This window comes from Haliotis cracherodii, unplaced genomic scaffold, assembly GCF_022045235.1.
Source record: "Haliotis cracherodii isolate W230 unplaced genomic scaffold, xgHalCrac1.p SCAF_10, whole genome shotgun sequence".
Lineage (NCBI taxonomy): Eukaryota > Metazoa > Mollusca > Gastropoda > Lepetellida > Haliotidae > Haliotis > Haliotis cracherodii.
Window position 1 is genome coordinate 20,091,061 of NW_027266265.1, and position 22,277 is coordinate 20,113,337.

A 22,277-nucleotide genomic window follows, 5' to 3' on the forward strand; every position below is an offset into this window, starting at 1 on the left:
TGGGTACAGGCATCAAAGTGAATAATGGTCCAAAATACCATCTTAGATATGGCAGTCACATTTAAAACTGAAAAGGTATCTGAGTACATCTACAGTTTTGATGACATTCTCAGTGATAATGTTTCCTGGAACAAGTCTGCTTCATAAAAACTGTAGTATTAGAGCACATGTTGAGATATGTGGACCTTGGTCCAAGTGAGATATAAACACAACCAGCTGTGTCTCAGCAAGAGAAACAACAACACCTCAGTTATCTGGTGTATCATATCTCCATGGTGTTATGATCAACACAGGGGACCAATTCACCACCACAGCTTCCACCATGTTGGAAGTGATGTTACCACCCCAATCTCCAATTTCTAACTTGGCTCATGACAGAAATTTGTTTTGAATGACTATTTTTAGCATCCTAATATTTATCATGGAGACATGATATACAGGATAATCGAGGATGCAAAAACAACCTTGTGAAGATTCTTTGATGCAATATATGTTCATTTAACAAAAAGTGAAATGAAACATATATGCATCTTACAAGATGACAATAACTTAATCTTTGCAAGAATATGAAAGAAGTAACAATCTGTAAAGTAAAAAGACCCATCTTTCAACTCATTTGGTAGGTTGACCCCTAAGGTAATAGGAACATCATGTGAAACACGGGCAGATATCTACAGTCGACTCCTCAAGTTGAAGTGACAACAGAGACAGATGCAGATCACGACCTACAGTGGGCTCCAACTGCCACACGTTGGGGTGACAACAGAGACAGAAGCAGATCACGACCTACAGTGGGCTCCAACTGCCTCAAGTTGAAGTGACAACAGAGATAGAAGCAGATCACGACCTACAGTGGGCTCCAACTGCCTCAAGTTGAAGTGACAACAGATACAGAAGCAGATCACGACCTACAGTGGGCTCCAACTGCCACAAATTGAAGTGACAACAGAGACAGATGCAGATCACGACCTACAGTGGGCTCCAACTGCCACAAGTTGAAGTGACAACAGAGACAGAAGCAGATCACCACCTACAGTGGGCTCCAACTGCCTCAAGTTGAAGTGACAACAGAGACAGAAGCAGATCACCACCTACAGTGGGCTCCAACTGCCTCAAGTTGAAGTGACAACAGAGACAGAAGCAGATCACGACCTACAGTGGGCTCAACTGCCTCAAGTTGAAGTGACAACAGAGACAGAAGCAGATCACGACCTACAGTGGGCTCCAACTGCCTCAAGTTGAAGTGACAACAGAGACAGAAGCAGATCACCACCTACAGTGGGCTCCAACTGCCTCAAGTTGAAGTGACAACAGAGACAGAAGCAGATCACGACCTACAGTGGGCTCCAACTGCCTCAAGTTGAAGTGGCAACAGAGACAGAAGCAGATCACGACCTACAGTGGGCTCCAACTGCCACAAGTTGAAGTGACAACAGAGACAGAAGCAGATCACAACCTACAGTGGGCTCCAACTGCCTCAAGTTGAAGTGACAAAAGAGATCGAAGCAGATCACGACCTACAGTGGGCTCCAACTGCCTCAAGTTGAAGTGACAACAGAGACAGAAGCAGATCACGACCTACAGTGGGCTCCAACTGCCACAAGTTGAAGTGACAACAGAGACAGAAGCAGATCACAACCTACAGTGGGCTCAACTGCCACAAGTTGAAGTGACAACAGAGACAGATGCAGATCACGACCTACAGTGGGCTCCAACTGCCTCAAGTTGAAGTGACAACAGAGACAGAAGCAGATCACCACCTACAGTGGGCTCCAACTGCCTCAAGTTGAAGTGACAACAGAGACAGAAGCAGATCACGACCTACAGTGGGCTCCAACTGCCTCAAGTTGAAGTGGCAACAGAGACAGAAGCAGATCACGACCTACAGTGGGCTCCAACTGCCACAAGTTGAAGTGACAACAGAGACAGAAGCAGATCACAACCTACAGTGGGCTCCAACTGCCTCAAGTTGAAGTGACAAAAGAGATCGAAGCAGATCACGACCTACAGTGGGCTCCAACTGCCTCAAGTTGAAGTGACAACAGAGACAGAAGCAGATCACGACCTACAGTGGGCTCCAACTGCCACAAGTTGAAGTGACAACAGAGACAGAAGCAGATCACAACCTACAGTGGGCTCAACTGCCACAAGTTGAAGTGACAACAGAGACAGATGCAGATCACGACCTACAGTGGGCTCCAACTGCCTCAAGTTGAAGTGACAACAGAGACAGAAGCAGATCACCACCTACAGTGGGCTCCAACTGCCTCAAGTTGAAGTGACAACAGAGACAGAAGCAAATCACGACCTACAGTGGGCTCCAACTGCCTCAAGTTGAAGTGACAACAGAGACAGAAGCAGATCACCACCTACAGTGGGCTCCAACTGCCTCAAGTTGAAGTGACAACAGAGACAGAAGCAGATCACGACCTACAGTGGGCTCCAACTGCCACAAGTTGAAGTGACAACAGAGACAGAAGCAGATCACGACCTACAGTGGGCTCCAACTGCCTCAAGTTGAAATGACAACAGAGACAGAAGCAGATCACGACCTACAGTGGGCTCCAACTGCCTCAAGTTGAAGTGACAACAGAGACAGAAGCAGATCACGACCTACAGTGGGCTCCAACTGCCACAAGTTGAAGTGACAACAGAGACAGAAGCAGATCACGACCTACAGTGGGCTCCAACTGCCTTAAGTTGAAATGACAACAGAGACAGAAGCAGATCACGACCTACAGTGGGCTCCAACTGCCTCAAGTTGAAGTGACAACAGAGACAGAAGCAGATCACGACCAACAGTGGGCTCCAACTGCCACAAGTTGAAGTGACAACAGAGACAGAAGCAAATCACGACCTACAGTGGGCTCCAACTGCCACAAGTTGAAGTGACAACAGAGACAGAAGCAGATCACGACCTACAGTGGGCTCCAACTGCCACAAGTTGAAGTGACAACAGAGACAGAAGCAGATCACCACCTACAGTGGGCTCAACTGCCACAAGTTGAAGTGACAACAGAGACAGAAGCAGATCACAACCTACAGTGGGCTCCAACTGCCTCAAGTTGGGGTGACAACAGAGACAGATGCAGATCACGACCTACAGTGGGCTCCAACTGCCTCAAGTTGAAGTGACAACAGAGACAGATGCAGATCACGACCTACAGTGGGCTCCAACTGCCTCAAGTTGAAGTGACAACAGAGACAGAAGCAGATCACCACCTACAGTGGGCTCCAACTGCCTCAAGTTGAAGTGACAACAGAGACAGAAGCAGATCACGACCTACAGTGGGCTCCAACTGCCACAAGTTGAAGTGACAACAGAGACAGATGCAGATCACGACCTACAGTGGGCTCCAACTGCCTCAAGTTGAAGTGACAACAGAGACAGAAGCAGATCACGACCTACAGTGGGCTCCAACTGCCACAAGTTGAAGTGACAACAGAGACAGAAGCAGATCACGACCTACAGTGGGCTCCAACTGCCTCAAGTTGAAGTGACAACAGAGACAGAAGCAGATCACGACCTACAGTGGGCTCCAACTGCCACAAGTTGAAGTGACAACAGAGACAGAAGCAGATCACGACCTACAGTGGGCTCCAACTGCCTCAAGTTGAAGTGACAACAGAGACAGAAGCAGATCACGACCTACAGTGGGCTCCAACTGCCACAAGTTGAAGTGACAACAGAGACAGAAGCAGATCACCACCTACAGTGGGCTCAACTGCCACAAGTTGAAGTGACAACAGAGACAGAAGCAGATCACAACCTACAGTGGGCTCCAACTGCCTCAAGTTGGGGTGACAACAGAGACAGATGCAGATCACGACCTACAGTGGGCTCCAACTGCCTCAAGTTGAAGTGACAACAGAGACAGATGCAGATCACGACCTACAGTGGGCTCCAACTGCCACAAGTTGAAGTGACAACAGAGACAGATGCAGATCACGACCTACAGTGGGCTCCAACTGCCTCAAGTTGAAGTGACAACAGAGACAGAAGCAGATCACGACCTACAGTGGGCTCCAACTGCCACAAGTTGAAGTGACAACAGAGACAGAAGCAGATCACGACCTACAGTGGGCTCCAACTGCCTCAAGTTGAAGTGACAACAGAGACAGAAGCAGATCACGACCTACAGTGGGCTCCAACTGCCACAAGTTGAAGTGACAACAGAGACAGAAGCAGATCACCACCTACAGTGGGCTCCAACTGCCACAAGTTGAAGTGACAACAGAGACAGAAGCAGATCACGACCTACAGTGGGCTCCAACTGCCACAAGTTGAAGTGACAACAGAGACAGAAGCAGATCACGACCTACAGTGGGCTCCAACTGCCACAAGTTGAAGTGACAACAGAGACAGAAGCAGATCACCACCTACAGTGGGCTCCAACTGCCACAAGTTGAAGTGACAACAGAGACAGAAGCAGATCATGACCTACAGTGGGCTCCAACTGCCACAAGTTGAAGTGACAACAGAGATAGAAGCAGATCACGACCTACAGTGGGCTCCAACTGCCTCAAGTTGAAGTGACAACAGATACAGATGCAGATCACGACCTACAGTGGGCTCCAACTGCCACAAGTTGAAGTGACAACAGAGACAGAAGCAGATCACAACCTACAGTGGTCTCCAACTGCCTCAAGTTGAAGTGACAACAGAGACAGAAGCAGATCATGAGTTTGTTACAGTTGGCTATTGTTGTCTCCACTTTCAATTGATTAGAATTGCTGAAAGTGGATCTTTGATGGGAATTGCTAAACGTGGATCTTTGATTAGAATTGCTAAAAGTGGATCATAACATTTTTTTCAGAGGAGATGCATGAAACTGCTCCTTGCTGACAGTACACATAATGTACAGGGGCAATATGAGCCAGGCACTACCACACAACACACAGTAACTAGGACTTCTTCTGACACATGTACACAGAACCACACTGACATAGTCAACCAGTCCACAAATACATCAGCCTAATACTTTTAACAAAGTAGTACTGGTCTTGGTAATGTAGTTTTACATACAAGCTTATTTGGAAATGATAAATCAAGTGTGAAGTGTTTTTGGTATTCTTCTCTCTTCATGTCCATGCACTGGTATCTAGGCAAGTACGATACAAGACTGGTATTCTAAAAGGCCCACACTGACATTGGACCACAAACTATCGTCTGTTCCCAACTTTGTACACAGGCCCTTGACTTCAACTCCCTGCCGTGGCTTCATGACCCGGATACCGATTGAAACAAGGTATCTGTGGCTACATATGAAGGAATAAATAACTTACTTCAATTGCTTAGCATAAGAGAGAAAACAAATCAATCTTTGGTAAACAAAATATGCAATGAGATTCTTTAAGAAACATACTGTCACTATACAAATATGAAATGTGTTAGTTTCTATTGCACTGAGCTCTATGAAGTGACGGAAATGCTATTAGTATTACACTAATTCCAACATCCACTACTTCTGTATGGTCTTGACAAGCCAGGCCACAAGCCCCGCTGCTATGAGGACCCCGGCTGCTCCAAGCATGTAGGGGGCTGCAGCCTTCAAATCCTCCACCACCAGCGTCCACCGCAGGTCGTTGATCTCATACTGGATGCGCCTGAAGGTCGACCTCTTCTGGAACAGCTGGTAGTACTTGTGTATGTTGGGGCATGTCTTGGCTGGGAAGTACCGTGCCTCCATTCCCAGGAGTGACAGACGGGACAATAAAATAGTCAGAGAAATGTCGGCTGCTGTGATCATTTTCCCAAACAGCCATAACTCACCACTATCATCTGAACCTAGAATATGAAATAAATAATTTTGTGTCAACACAAACGATTGCCTAAATAGTCTTCTTCAATGTTAAAATCCAGGGTAGAATAGGTCTTCAGCAACCCATGCTTACCGTAAGAGGCGACTATGCTTGTCGTATGAGGCGACTAAGGGGCTCAGGTGGTCAGGCTCACTGACTTGGTTGAGGCATGTCATCGTATCTCAATTGCGTGGATTGATGTCATGATGTCAATCAGTGGGTTGTCTGGTCCAGACTTGATTATTTACAGACCACCATCATATAGCTGGAGTATTGCTGAGTGCAGCGTTAAACAACAAACATACAAACAAAAAAACAAACAATCAATGTTATGAGATGGCATGTATAAGTCTGACTGCTGGTCTGGTATAACCAGACCATATGATTTGAATGATGGACTGATGCATGCATTGTCCTAATGCAGCAGTAACCAAGACAAAAAGAGACTGTTTGGGGGATACACACAAACCATATCTATGTCATATATGAGGGTTGGTAAATAGATTCTAAGCCTGACTAACTGTCAACAATGGGCCTAAGTGAACTAATCAATGAAGTACATTGAAGACTCAATCAAGGCGATAGGAAAACTTTTACTGTCATTTAGACGAATTATCATTGCTGAACTTGATGAAGACACAGGTCTTAGCCAAAGATCCATTGAAGCTATTATTCATGAACATTTACAGATGAACAAGATATCTGATTTTGGGTGCCAAAGTTTCTAAATTCTGATTTTAAGGAAAAAAGAACTTACATTGCCAGAAAAAATTTAGAGCTAACTGAGAAGGTTTAGTCAAATTCAAAAAGAGATTAGTAACGGGTGATGAAACATGGGTCTACCACTATGATCCTGAGCCAAAACGTCAATCCAAGGAATGGCACCATTCCACTTCTCAAGCACCAAAGAAATTCAAGTCTTCAAGATCAGTGAAGAAAGTGAAGAAACTGGCCACTGTATTCTGGGATGCAAAGGGTGTGATCCTTGCTGATTACTTAGAAAGTCAAAGCCAATTACCGGTGCCTACTATGCTGATTTGCTTCATTGCCTGAGAGATTTTATCACGGAAAAGCAGCTACTGTGCGACAATGTGGGTTCGAAGAGCTTCTTCACCCTCCATACTCGCCCAACCTGGCACCAAGTGATTTCCACCTGTTTCCTAAACTGAAAAAAACCCTACATGGAAAGTGCTATGACGACAATGATGATGACCTCAAAGCTGCTGTGAATGGGTTTTTCAGGGTGGCTTCAGAAAACCTTTTCCTGAATGGAACTGAAAAGCTTCATTATCAATATGAGAAGTGTATTGAGAAGCAGGGAGATTATGTTGAAAAATAAAATTAAAAACACTTTCACAATTGTTGGTTTTGTTTGAAAGGCTCAGAACTTGTTGACCAGCCCTCGAACGTAATCAGCATTCAACTCTTTTCTTTTTTCAAATGAATAGAAATATATTTTGCTTATTTCCTTCAACTTCAATAATTATGACTGCCCTGATGAACAGACACATATGACAATGCTGTCAATAGCCACACAATCACTGCCCTGATGAACAGTCACATATGACAATGCTGCCGATAGCCACACTAATCACTGCCCTGGTTAACAGACTCATATGACAATGCTGCCAATAGCCACACTAATCACAGCCCTGATGAACAGTCACATATGACAATGCTGCCTATGGCCACACTAATCACTGCCCTGATGAACAGACACATATGACAATGCTGCCATTAGACACACTAATCACTGCCCTGGTGAACAGACACATATGACAATGCTGCCTATGGCCACACTAATCACTGCCCTGGTGAACAGACACATATGACAATGCTGCCGATAGCCACACTAATCACTGCCCTGATAAACAGACACATATGACAATGCTGCCATTAGACATACTAATCACAGCCCTGATGAACAGACACATATGACAATGCTGCCGATGGCCACACTAATCACTGCCCTGATGAACAGGGCAACGTGACTCACTAATCACTGCCCTGATGAAAGGACACATATGACTAGGGCAATGTGACTCACTAATCACTGCCCTGATGAACAGACACATATGACTAGGGCAATGTGACTCACTAATCACTGCCCTGATGAACAGACACATATGACTAGGGCAATGTTACTCACTAATCACTGCCCTGATAAACAGAAACATATGACTAGGGCAATGTGACTCACTAATCACTGCCCTGATGAACAGACACATATGACTAGGGCAACGTGACTCACTGCTTCCCATGCTAATGGAACAGGACCACCAATACCAAACATATTTGGCATATACCAATCTTTTTCAGAAGTATACATTCTAGTTGTATTGACAATCTTCTCAAGACAACTGGACATGGAAGACATGAGCAGTTGGATCCTTCACCTTCTTTTGTTCTCCTTAGCAATATCTCAATGTCTGAGAAAATGTTGTCCAGTTGATCCAGTTGTCCTTTCACCTTCTCTTCATCAGTGATGATGTCATATTTTTGGGCTGCTGTCTGACTCTTGGCAAGGTAACCATCGCGTAAACTGGGATGTCTTGTTGCTTTGTGGGTCAAATAACAGAGACGTTTGGCAAAGTTTTCTGAAGACAAGAAACAAACACAAGAACTGATGACAATGTTGGACAATAACATCTTCAATTTCAAAGCCCCAATTTCACCTTTCAAATCTCCTATATATTGACACAGTGCAGGTGTATCATCATGACACACCAACCATTATGATAAAGGTAAACTGAATTCAAACCTCCAAGCAGCAAATCTTTCAAATACACAACTCTGCACTACATGTTACAAACCTAAGACCACTGCAGTACCAGTCCCACCTGCAGATATTTCTCTTAGTTTTTTTATATTGTGATTAGTTAGTGGCTGGCCCCATGAAGATCCCGGGTAGAATAGGTCTTCAACAACCCATACTTGCCGTAAATGGCGACTATGCTTGTCGTAAGAGGCGACTTACAGGAATGGGTGGTCAGGCTCACTGACTTGGTTGATGCATGTCATTGTGCCCCAATTACGTGGATCGATGCTTGTGATGTCAATCACTGGATTTTCTGGTCCAGACTCGATTATTTCCAGACCGCCGTCAAATAGCTGGAATATTGCTGAGTGCGACGTTAATCAACAAACAAACAAACAAACAGAAAGTTAGTGGCTGGCTACCTCTCATGCTCCTCTGTACTGCGAAGGGCAGCCGGCAACCGGATGCTGACAAGTGGGGGTGGAAGATGATACCGTATGTGATGACGTCCACAGGAATACCCGTCAGCTGTTCTCGCACGGATGCTACTGACTGACCCAGGGAGGTCTTGAGGTCAGGGACGAGGGTAGGACCTGACGCAGGCAATATCCAAAGGAAGATCTAACAAGTTACTAAATTTGAGGTAGTTAGTATGGCAAACCTCATCCTGTAAATTGTTACAAACATATACATACAGTCAAGTCTCGTTAATCCAACAATCGGCTTTATCTGATACTAATGATGGGAACCATTTTAAATCAGTTCTTTTTAGACCCCTTAATCCGACAGTCTCGCACTGCCGACTCAGACACACCTAATTTGCAATGAATTACTGGAATCACTCATTAATCAGTTTAGTTAACCTGACACAGTGATCAGCGCACCCCGTGGTCATTTGCCAACGAGTACACAGCCCGTGTTTTGATGCGAGATGAATCGGCTAGTGGCTGCACATTGGCTGCTGCTGCAGAAATAAACTTGCTTAACAATAAACAATTAATACTTTAAATAAACAAAACAGTATGAATCACATGCTTAGATTACCTCAGTCTCATTAAGTGAAGATACAAGTTCTTGCTACCACTGACGACATCCCATTACAGATCCCTTTAGAACAACCTTTCGCGAACTTTGACCGACCAATTAAAGGACTAACAGGAAGTCGACATAAGCCACTAAGAAAGCATCTTTCTTGAGCTTTGCGGCACTAGTTTCAAACTGGCGATTTCCATTCCAGACTACGCTTTCAAAGTATTTTGAATCAGTCATACAGCCCATAACAGTAGTTTCGTGTTAAGCTTCAAAGTTTGCATGATTAGATTAAATTATGGTCAGGCTACAATCTATTGAAACTTGTAACCTTTAACATGTCTTATCTTGTAGACTAGAAGTTTTGGGGCATATACTGAATGATTTGTAAACACAAACCAGGAAAGGGTTTGGCCCGGCATTACCTGTGTCGGACATCATGTCGATATAATCAATGATTTCTTCTGGGTTGTTGATGATCTTTGCCCCATCCTTCAACACCGGCACATGGACGCCATCAGGGTTTAGTCGGACATACCATGGCTCCATGTGCTGACCATGGAACAAACTCACAAGCTTGGGTTTGAACTGGACATTCTTTTCATAGAGCGCCAACAGCACCTGCAACATACACAGCAACCGTAGTGACACCTACATCAAGCCCGTATCACATACTCACATGAACAGTATCACATTGTCATGCATGATGGCACTGAATTAACAGTTTACTTCTTGTGGTATTATAATACTGAATATTGCAAACATTGGCTTTATACTTATTCACAGTTTGAAAAATATAGCCATAAATGTCTGCTGACCTGAGGGAACAGTCTTAACCTACTTGAATACTGGCCAAGAACACATTCAACCACAAAAGATTCTTTAGTTTATTGCAATAAGATGCAAAAAGTACCGTAAGCTACATTGGTAACAAGACTTTTTGTTTGTTTGCTGTTTAATGCCACACTCGGGAATATTCCAGTAAAATGATGGTGGTCTGTAAATAATTGAGTCTGGCGCCTTATGACAAGCATGGGTTGCTGAAGACCTATTCTGTGATCTTCACAGGTAACCATAATTGTAAAAGAAAAAATGTAGGAACATGTTGATCTATCTCTGAAATTAAGGGGGGTTTGGAAGGTGATTTAAAGAAATGATTCCTGTCAGACATAAAAAATTCACAGTGCAAAATGATAGGGCAATCATAGTCATAGCAATGTCCATTACAATGTTTACATTCTTAGGACACTTTAGCTCTTGATCCGATTTTAATACAAAGTTGCAGGGGTTGTCTACAATGTGGATAGAGATGAAATACATTATGAAAACATGCATATGAATTTTATAGTACCGTGAGAAATCTGGTCTCTGTGCTAGTCTCTCACTCCAAATGTTGTATTAGTGTAGCTAGTATTACTATGAGCATATAGTTATTAGTATTTTCAGTATGGGCTTTAAGGATTATATTTGAAGAGGTGATACTACACCCTTAAGATCTTAAGTATGTTATGCTTGGGTCAGTCACTACCCCATTGTTTCAGCCAGGGCACATGTTCCGGTTGAGTGGCTGACCCTATTGTTCTCCTTTGGGTTAACTTTGCATGCATTTTAATGCTCACTTGCACCTCAGACACTACACTGACAAGTCACAGATGACAGCAAGTTGACACATTTTGAACACTTACTTACAAGGTATGTTTACAACTAAATGCTTTATCTTTTCATAACTAAGAATATATAAATAGGTGTAAATTTAACAAAGATATGTTCTATGATGTGTGAGAAATTAGTGAATGGCTGATCCTATGAAGCTTTTATCATGTATATGGTAAATGTATGCATGTAATACAGGGCTGGGATGTTGGGTATTTTAGGGTGTTTTATGATAGTGCTGGGATGTTTGGTACAATGTATTTTAGGGTATTTTATGATAGTGCTGGGATGTTGGGTATTTTATGATAGTGCTGGGATGTTGGGTATTTTAGGGTGTTTTATGATAGTGCTGGGATGTTGGGTATTTTAGGGTGTTTTATGAAAGTGCTGGGATGTTGGGTATTTTAGGGTGTTTTATGATAGTGCTGGGATGTTGGGTATTTTAAGGTGTTTTATGATACAGTGCTGGGATGTTGGGTATTTTAAGGTGTTTTATGATAGTGCTGGGATGTTTGGTATTTTAGGGTGTTTGGTGAAAGTGCTGGGATGTTTGGTATTTTAGGGTATTTTATGATAGTGCTGGGATGTTGGGTATTTTAGGGTATTTTATGATAGTGTTATGTTTAGATCTGTATAATAAATATAAAATTAGGTTTATCTGTTTACTACGTTTTTGCATGCAGTAAGAAGTGTAGATTTAGTACTTATTTGCATAACCTCTATATCTGTAATGAGTGTAATTCCAAGTTGGTCTATCTTGATTGCTATAATTCAAAGCTCATGTGAAGTAATGCCGGTGTTATATTTAGATGCAGCAATGATTTATTTACTGATGCATATATGTATGGAATTGGTATAAAAGTAACCATAGGTAAGACTTCCACCCATATCCCCCCTAAAAATTTATATCATTAAAAGTATTAAGCTGCAATGCATATAACTTTTGGAGAAGGGATACGGGCGGAAGTCTTTCCAGGAATTATATTCTCACCGAGTGTTATCATGTATTATAAATACACATCGGTTACTACTGAGTTATTAGGTCAATGGAATTCACACCAGTTGCCTTGTTGACATTATTCAGTAAGGTACAAATGTTCTCAATTTTTGTTTGCTGTGTAGTAGCTACTGCACATGCACATAAAGATAAACGGGTTAAAGCGAAAACGTCACCTCAGCAAAACGTCACCGGGCGAAAACTGCACCGATTGGCGAAAACGGCACCTCGACTCAAGCGGAAATGGCTACTATTGCCTGGCGAAAATGGCACCTTATTTTTTTTACCTTGGTCAAATAAATGATATTAAACTTACATTGTAACTTGCAATGAGATGTTAAAACAAGTTTACATTAGAAATTAACCTCTACTCCAACTATAATCCAACTTAGCTTATACGCAGCTCAACGTATTGTGAAAACATAACATGCTTTGAAGAAAAATAATAGAATTTAACTCACACCATCTCTTACAAACACAAATAATTATGAAATTGAGAAATAAAACAAGTAAAAAATTAGCCCCATACTCCAATTTTCTAGCCAACTCTGATTGGGAGGTGCAGTTAACTTATTGTGAAAACACTATACGCTTTGAAGTTTTAAGTACCTTTACTCAATTTAAGCTGAAACTATATTTTAAGAGGCCTAACATGGTGCATGCGAGAAGAATGTCAGAAAAAATCAACATGCTGTATCCTGTGATAGCTGTGACCAGTGGACCCATCGCGTATGTGGAACCGGACTTTCTGTGGCCCGTTATAGAGAAATTTGCCGTACTGAGGAAGACTTCCCTTTCCGCTGTTCAATAGGATAGTTCAGTAAGGGATGTCATCATGCTGGAGCCCCCATCTGCTGACATACCAGAGAATGTCTACACTTTGGTTGGGTGTCCCTGGGAATATACAGATTGATTCCAGAGCTGTTCAAAAAGGCCAGTCTGTTGCCTCTACAGTCAAGATTCATTCAGGAGGGACCACTCAGGGCGTATGTTCGCATATCTTCCACATCTCGTCAAGAGGAGATTTTTGACAGATGGCGACGATACAAAGATGGAGACCTCTCCATGAGCCAAGTACTCACAATGTTTGATTGTACATGGGCCAATATTGTGAACACAATGAAGATGATGTTGGACATGCTGACAATTAGAAGAAAACTGAAGAACTGTATATCATGTATATATGAACATATGTACTCATCTGTGAAAACAGGAAATACCATGTAAATACATCACATACATCCATTAACATGTAAATACATCAAATACCATGTAAATAAACCATATATCATGTATATATAACTACAAAAAATCGCTGTCGTTATTAAAAATTTCGCCCAACACATAGTAGCTGTTTTCGCCAAATGTGGTGCTGTTTTCTCCAGAGAAATCGGTGATGTTTTGCTGAGGTGCTGTTTTAGCCTGCAAGATAAACAACTGGGTGCTGATCACTTGGCATACAAGCACTATCTTAAATCATTTGACATTGCTCTTGGCCATGGTGGTAAGGTGTTGGATGATTAGATTAATTTGTTGAAAATTCAGAACTAACCCTCGGGATTCTGAAGGGTGTGGCTGATCAGAAAGGGGTAACTCACTAATAATCGTAAAGGGGGGTCCAAGGTATAAGGATAGTTTGGGGTAACCTACCCCAACCATAAGGATCGAAGAGGCACGCGAGATCTGAGAAGCAAGAGCTTCAGTCGGCAGCCTGCGAAATTTAGCACTATACGTTGTGCCCGGGAAAGTGTTGCCTGAAACTATACTTGAATTTCCGAAATGTTTCACAAATAATGACATTGACAGGCAGGCGACAGGTGTCTGACAGATGCTTCGTATGACATTTTAAACCATATACCAACTCATAATAAGAGAACTGGTTACTCATAGTACTCACCTTCTGTGATGAGAAGGATGTTGGAAAATAAAAGCATGTTATGTTTTGAGAATCAATATCACTGGACAAATCTGTACTGCCTTGAGATTTACCCTCCATAATGACATGTGAATGTTCAAATTACCTCCCCTGAAAGATTCTCTGTTGATAGAAATACAAATAGATATAGGGAGTCTTCGTTGTCCATTGATTTCTGTTTGAGTATTAGAATGTAGACATTTTCACGAATATAATGCTTGCAAATATTTGTCATTGTTTTTATTTAAATGTTACGCATCAGTTACGAATGCATCTACCCATGAGAGATTTATTTAGTATGAAAATAAATTCCATACAACTAGCTTCTCCCTTGGTTAAAACACTATCCCGGAAGTTGCATGGGTCTGAATGCGGTGGTCGCCGCGCTATCTATTTAGTCAATATTTAATGACATTGATCGAAATGGACAGAAAACTTGTGCAACAAGGAGCTGAAGCAAGGCTGTATAGCGGCTCGTTTTATGGACGACCATGTATGGTTAAGGAACGATTTTCAAAGTCTTACCGACACCCAACTCTGGATAAGTCTCTGACTAGTCAGAGAATTAAGGGCGAAGTTCGAGCTATGTTGCGATGTAGAACACAGGGTAGGTGCCGTTAAAGTGGTTGCCAGTTTGATTTGTAGTCACATTGAATAATTTTGTGTTCGTCATTACCTTATAGTCATACCTGACCCATACCCCCTTTACTGCAAAATCGTAGCTATGTAGTATACAGCTCTGCTTTTACTATGCGACATCCAGTGTTCGCTAAATGATACATAGCTACGATTCTCGCCTTCATAAGTTTCTACTACTGTCGGAAGCTGATATTTAACCGTCCCTCTCCGCCAGAGTGCAATTTGCAGAATACAATCAATGTCAGTAGCTCAAAACAATCATATCCTTTATGTGTTCAATAGGCAATTCTGTTTAGTTGGATCTTCAAAATGATGTAGCCTAGATATTGTGTCATGATGGTTTGTGTACTGATGCAGCAACTGAGTTCATTAATTAATGTCACATACATTTAACGATGACCCAAGTTTACCATACTGTCTCTGTGCTGTAGTGGGACCGACTGTCTCTTTTCGCGGTCTCTCGAGTAACTGTATTGATGTCATTGTTGACGTCTGAGACCACATCACTAACAACACTGTTGTGTGTCTTCTGCTACCCCCACTAGCTGGTATAGTCCTCCCCATTGGTTCTCACCAACTTTTTGGGTGACTTTCACAGAGGATTTTTAGAGCACTGGCATATGATGGGCTGTTAAATCGTTGATCAGATTTGTGAATATAATTGCTCATATTGTCTCCAATATAATACCTCCTACCGGAGATCAACAGTTTATATCTCATCAGTAGCTTGATGTCTTGCCCACAGTTTCTTCTAGTTCTTTTCGGATTAGCGTCGACGGTGTCCAGCTTAACACACAGCTTAACACTGATTGCGCTCAGCTTGGTATCCATTGTGCCCGGACTCTGGGTTCATTGTTGAATGTGATGAACCATGCCTGTGAGGTGCCGCATCTGATCAAACACTTTTTAGCCATGACAGATTTGTTCCTTCATGAGTTTTCTGACTGTTAGTGACTTCATTAACAACCTCTGTGGGTTGGTTATATACCCTTGCAAAGTGTTGTACTCCATTGTGGCTTTCTTTGTACTTTGGCTGATATAGTTTGAGAGCTCCGCACGGACACATCCTCTCACCTCAACGACCAAAGCTCACAATAAAGTCACATATTACAATACCCCACTTATTTCATGTGGGGATTCCAGGTCAGAATAGATATCAGTACCTCCTGTTTATCGTAATATCTGACTGAAGTAGGGATACCGTGGTGGTGATGGTGTGGATTTGTGCTCATGCTTTCAGTCACTGGATTGTCTGATCCATATTTGCTTATTTACTGGTCACCATGCCATTTATATGGCTGAAATAATGCTGACTATGGCATTATTCAAAGACTCACTTTGGCTTATAATGTGAAATTCAGATGTGTCATAACTATTGATATTCCTCTATGTTTAGCACTGTCAAGGATACTGTGATTATTTGTGTATATCCAGGCATTCCCACACCGACTGTATACATGGTGGATCAGGAATCTAGCAGCATCTACATGGAGCTGATAGAAGACTCCATGACAGTCCGGCAACACATTGCAGACACACAGCAGCAGTACCCTGAGGATGCTGTGGAGAGACTGCAACCAATAGCTGCTGAGATAGGAAAACTACTTGGGAAGATGCACAGCAATAACATTGTTCATGGAGACCTGACAACATCAAACATGCTTCTGAAGGGCTGGGTTGACGAAAGACCTGTAATTGTACTTATTGACTTTGGTCTCAGTCATTTTGAAAATCTTGCTGAAGATAAAGGTGTGGATTTGTATGTACTAGAGAGAGCCCTGCTCAGCACACATCCTGGCACTGAGGACTTGTTTGACACTGTCCTGAAATATTATTCCCAGACAAATAAAAAAGAGGCTGTCGATGTCATGAAAAAGTTGGAAGAAGTTCGGATGAGGGGCCGGAAGCGGACCATGGTTGGATAAATGTCAAGATATATTTGACCAATATCGATTATTCTAAAATTCTTGTATGTATAAAGTTACAAAGCTTTGTTAGTGGTATGTCATTGAGATCAGTGTATGTGAAATCTTGATAAAGATGCTGTGGTTGTGAGACGTTTCTTCCACCAATATGAGTAAATAATGTTTGCATCCCCTGAAACATGTACTATTCATTTTACTTGTTATTCCTTTTCATATCAGTAGAATAGCTAACAATAGTAAAAGAATGTACAGGAAGATGATAATTAATGTCATAAAGTCTTCAGCAAGCCATGCTTGTAAGAGGCGACAAACGGGATCAGGTGGTCAGGCTTGCAGACTCAATGCATGTCATTGTCTCCCAATTGTGTGGATCGATGATCATGATTTTCACTGGATTTTCTGGTCCAGACTCAATTATTTACAGACTGCCATCATATTGCTGAATGCAATGTTAAAACAACAGACCATGCCTACACTGTGAGACTGGGGTGTCCTACAGTGCAACAACATATCCATAATATCTCAATAAAACATACTCTAGAAAGGAAAAGTTATATATTGGTAATTACAAACCTTACCACAATTACATAAATAGATAATAGCTGAGACTTTACTACAGATATACAAACATCTTAAACTAAGCTGATTTATGTTTGTGCAGAGAATGTTTGCAACATGAAGGGACAGACACATGAACTACATTTTAACTATCCTACCCACTAATCATACAAGTTAATCAGGGTATTGCAGACACTGAATGTACATCTGCTGCAACAGCTCACCTCCGAACCCTGCTGAAAGGATGAGCTGTATAGGGGGATGTCAAGTACCATGATGGGACCTAGGATGATAAGGATAATCCTTCTTAGGTGGTTCCTCTATCTCAAACCTAGACGTAGGAAGTGGATCCCAGTTCCCCATAGTTAACTCCTGTACCTCTGTAGTTAGGGTTGGTGCTATTCTATGGTCTGTTCCTTTATTCAAGCTCTGGGTTGAGTAGCATCCCTGTGGGGTACCTCCTTGGGGTGCAGTCACTTCCTGTGGGGTAAATGACACATTACCTGGGGGTCTGTTCTTGGGATGCAGTCACTTCCTGAGGGGTAAATGACACATTACTTAGGGGTCTGTTCTTGGGGTGCAGTCACTTCCTGAGGGGTAAATGACACATTATGTGGGGGTCTGTTCTTGGGGTGCAGTCACTTCCTGAGGGGTAAATGGCACATTACTTAGGGGTATGTTCTTGGGGTGCAGTCACTTCCTGTGGGGTAAATGACACATTACTTAGGGGTCTGTTTTTGGGGTGCAGTCACTTCCTGAGGGGTAAATGACACATTATGTGGGGGTTTGTTCTTGGGGTGCAGTCACTTCCTGAGGGGTAAATGACACATTATGTGGGGGTCTGTTCTTGGGGTGCAGTCACTTCCTGAGGGGTAAATGGCACATTACTTAGGGGTCTGTTCTTGGGGTGCAGTCACTTCCTGAGGGGTAAATGACACATTACTTAGGAGTATGATCTTGGGGTGCAGTCACTTCCTGTGGGGTAAATGACACATTACTTAGGGGTCTGTTCTTGGGGTGCAGTCACTTCCTGAGGGGTAAATGACACATTACCTGGGGGTCTGTTCTTGGGGTGCAGTCACTTCCTGAGGGCTAAATGACACATTACTTAGGGGTCTGTTATTGGAGTGCAGTCACTTCCTGAGGGGTAAATGACACATTATGTGGGGGTTTGTTCTTGGGGTGCAGTCACTTCCTGAGGGGTAAATGACACATTACTTAGGGGTCTGTTCTTGGGGTGCAGTCACTTCCTGAGGGGTAAATGACACATTATGTGGGGGTCTGTTCTTGGGGTGCAGTCACTTCCTGAGGGGTAAATGGCACATTACTTAGGGGTATGTTCTTGGGGTGCAGTCACTTCCTGTGGGGTAAATGACACATTACTTAGGGGTATGATCTTGGGGTGCAGTCACTTCCTGTGGGGTAAATGACACATTACTTAGGGGTCTGTTCTTGGGGTGCAGTCACTTCCTGTGGGGTAAATGACACATTACTTAGGGGTCTGTTCTTGGGGTGCAGTCACTTCCTGAGGGGTAAATGACACATTACCTGGGGGTCTGTTCTTGGGGTGCAGTCACTTCCTGAGGGGTAAATGACACATTACCTGGGGGTCTGTTCTTGGGGTGCAGTCACTTCCTGAGGGGTAAATGACACATTACCTGGGGGTCTGTTCTTGGGGTGCAGTCACTTCCTGAGGGGTAAATGACACATTACCTGGGGGTCTGTTCTTGGGGTAACTGTTGAACTGGGATGAGGGACTGCTGCACATTAGTGGTTTCCCACTGCTTCGTCTTATCTGTAACATCACTCGGCAATTGTTGGATGGCAGCAGTCAGATTATCAATATCTCTCTTAGTCAATCTCTCTCTGAAGCCATCTTAGCATTATTCCCAGTTGAGGCAAGGAAGATATCTTGACTCCATCAAAAGAGGACATCATACTTATGGCCAGACACATTCTTCAATGATGGCCTAGGACCACTCCACAACAAGACAAAATATGATAAATAAAAGGAGTTAATTTAGTTTAAGGCAGCATTGAACAGTGTTCCAGTGATATCTTGGCGTGGATCGGGTGGTCAAGCTCGCTGACTTGGTTGATACATGTCATCGTATTCCAACTGTTTAGATCGATGCTCATGATGTCAATCACTGGATTGTCTGGTCCAGACTCAATTATTTACAGACCGCCGTCATGTAGCTGGAGTATTGCTGAGTGCAGCGTTAAACATCAAACAAACTAACGTGAGCTACAGCGTAAATGTGCAATAACATACTCAATTTACATATTTTTACTGCATTTATATAAGGCTCACCATAAATTTGATTCTTGAACATCTTAAACATCTTAAAACTACCACACACCTCAGCATGCCAGACCGGTTGGTGGGTGACATTTAATCTACAAATAAATTTTGCTATAGAAAAATCCTGGTTTTCTCAAGTAAATCCAAACTATTTACAAAGGAGGGACTTTTTCTTTGATGCCCAGTTGGTTTTGCCATTGTTACACGCCTGATGTAACATTTCATAACATTTTTAACAATTCACACCAGTATTTAATACAACGTTTAAACGCCTCTATATCGAGTGGATATCTAGCACATTCTCATCGCGCAGCATGAATCGGCGTGGAGGATTTGACCGCTAGGAATCTTTTACAAGCAAGAATGTGTACAGCTTCTATTTCTTAAGTATTACCCATACCCTAAATTCCACTACCGTACAGCGAAATGGGAACGACCTTTGCATGCAAAGATTTTGAAAAGTAGTGTATAAAGAATCGATTTATATATCACAAGTGATTTCAAGATTGAAAACAGTATCATTTGAGCCTGGGATGCTGCATTATTACAAATAAATACCTTGCAAAACATACACCTAAAAATTTATGTGACGACACACATTCAGTTTGATTTAGACCACACTTCCAATCTTCATATCTGGAAAGAATACCACCATTTGTAAAGACAACTGTCTATTTTAGGTTTACTGATAACTGTATAAAGACATTTTCCAAAATGTCTTCTATTCTGAAGACCAAATACTGAAATAAGTATTACATCGTCTATAAATATAAAAAAGCTGTATGACATCTGTCCGACATTGCCGAGGTCGGATTCTATTGAGGGAGTCATCATTATTTAAATAGGGGTAGATATTTTTTAAGCTTGTACATTTATTTTATCACCATCCTTTAAGAGGCTGTACATAATGTTGATATCTCATATAAGAACTAAATGACTCGTGGTCGCTGTTTATCGTACAATAAAACACTGCAGGGAGAATAAACTGCCCGGGGCTGCAGCCCTCAATGTTTATTGTTTATCGTACAATAAAACACTGCAGGGAGAATGAACAAGCCGGGGCTGCACCCCTCAATGTTTATTGTACAATAAAACACTGCAGGGAGAATGAACCAGGCGGGGCTGCACCCCTCAATGTTTATTGTTTATCGTACAATAAAACACTGCCGGGAGAATATGAACCACCCGGGGCTCCACCTCTCAATGTTTATTGTTTATCGTACAATAAAACACTGCAGGGAGAATATGAGCTACCCGGGGCTGCAGCCCTCAATGTTTATTGTATATAGTACAATAAAACACTGCAGGGAGAATGAACCACCCGGGGATGCACCCCTCAATGTTTATTGTTTATCGTACAATAAAACACTGCAAGGAGAATGAACCACCCGGGGCTGCACCCCTCAATGTTTATTGTTTATCGTACAATAAAACACTGCAGGGAGAATATGAACCACCCGGGGCTCCACCTCTCAATGTTTATTGTTTATCGTACAATAAAACACTGCAGGGAGAATGAACCACCCGGGGATGCACCCCTCAATGTTTATTGTTTATCGTACAATAAAACACTTCAGGGAGAATATGAGCCACCCGGGGCTGCAGCCCTCAATGTTTATTGTATATAGTACAATAAAACACTGCAGGGAGAATATGAACCACCCGGGGCTGCACCTCTCAATGTTTATTGTTTATCGTACAATAAAACACTGCAGGGAGAATGAACCACCCGGGGCTGCACCTCTCAATGTTTATTGTTTATCGTACAATAAAACACTGCAGGGAGAATGAACCACACGGGGCTGCACCTCTCAATGTTTATTGTTTATCGTACAATAAAACACTGCAGGGAGAATGAACCACCCGGGGCTGCATCCCTCAATGTTTATTGTTTATTGTACAATAAAACACTGCAGGGAGAATAAACCACCCGTGGCTGCACCACTCAATTTTTATTGTTTATTGTACAATAAAACACTGCAGAGAGAATATGAGCCACCCGGGGCTGCAGCCCTCAATGTTTATTGTATATAGTACAATAAAACACTGCAGGGAGAATGAACCACCCGGGGATGCACCCCTCAATGTTTATCGTACAATAAAACACTGCAGGGAGAATATGAACCACCCGGGGCTGCACCTCTCAATGTTTATTGTTTATCGTACAATAAAACACTGCAGGGAGAATGAACCACCCGGGGCTGCACCTCTCAATGTTTATTGTTTATCGTACAATAAAACACTGCAGGGAGAATGAACCACCCGGGGCTGCATCCCTCAATGTTTATTGTTTATTGTACAATAAAACACTGCAGGGAGAATATGAACCACCCGGGGCTGCACCACTCAATTTTTATTGTTTATTGTACAATAAAACACTGCAGGGAGAATAAACCACCCGGGGATGCGGCTCTCTTTGTATATTCTATATAGATGAAAGCAGCTACGTGGGGCTCCCTGAAAATATTTACTTATTAGTTTACCCGGTTTACATACATGGAGGACCATTTGGATGGCCTATTGGCTATTCAGAAATTTGACAATTGACCGCTGTTACACGAATGGGTGGAAAGGTGAAATGGGGTTTAACTTCGGGTTCAAGATTATTGCACTTGTATAGCAATACGAATGTCTCTGTGTGTGTTTGTGTGTGTTTTTATCCTCTCTTTTTTATCATAACGCTTGATTCATTGTGC

General features: G+C 42.4%; 2 protein-coding genes across 2 annotated transcripts; one reads left to right on the plus strand and one right to left on the minus strand.

Moving 5' to 3' along the window:
• Positions 1-4,685: 4,685 nt before the first annotated feature.
• Positions 4,686-14,244, minus strand: LOC139447901 (ganglioside-induced differentiation-associated protein 1-like). The gene is made up of 5 exons (XM_071229383.1): positions 14,137-14,244; positions 10,015-10,210; positions 8,983-9,153; positions 8,199-8,399; positions 4,686-5,788 (listed from the first exon to the last, which is right to left on the minus strand). Exons 1-5 carry the CDS (start codon positions 14,233-14,235, stop codon positions 5,463-5,465), a joined length of 993 nt encoding a protein of 330 aa, XP_071085484.1. The 5' UTR covers positions 14,236-14,244; the 3' UTR covers positions 4,686-5,462.
• A 270-nt stretch (positions 14,245-14,514) lies between these two features.
• On the plus strand, positions 14,515-16,885 carry LOC139447911 (EKC/KEOPS complex subunit Tp53rkb-like). The gene is made up of 2 exons (XM_071229395.1): positions 14,515-14,761; positions 16,228-16,885. Exons 1-2 carry the CDS (start codon positions 14,524-14,526, stop codon positions 16,716-16,718), a joined length of 729 nt encoding a protein of 242 aa, XP_071085496.1. The 5' UTR covers positions 14,515-14,523; the 3' UTR covers positions 16,719-16,885.
• The last annotated feature ends 5,392 nt before the right edge of the window (positions 16,886-22,277 follow it).

Excerpts from the sequence above, each read along its gene's own strand:
- LOC139447901 (XM_071229383.1), bottom strand. The coding sequence starts at position 14,235 with ATGGAGGGTAAATCTCAAGGCAGTACAGATTTGTCCAGTGATATTGAT. Across the intron at positions 10,211-14,136 it reads CATCCTTCTCATCACAGAAG|GTGCTGTTGGCGCTCTATGA; the intron begins GTGAGTACTATG and ends TGTATGTTGCAG. Across the intron at positions 8,400-8,982 it reads AGTACAGAGGAGCATGAGAG|AAAACTTTGCCAAACGTCTC; the intron begins GTAGCCAGCCAC and ends TCTTGTCTTCAG.
- LOC139447911 (XM_071229395.1), top strand. The coding sequence starts at position 14,524 with ATGCGGTGGTCGCCGCGCTATCTATTTAGTCAATATTTAATGACATTG. Across the intron at positions 14,762-16,227 it reads GTTGCGATGTAGAACACAGG|GCATTCCCACACCGACTGTA; the intron begins GTAGGTGCCGTT and ends GTGTATATCCAG.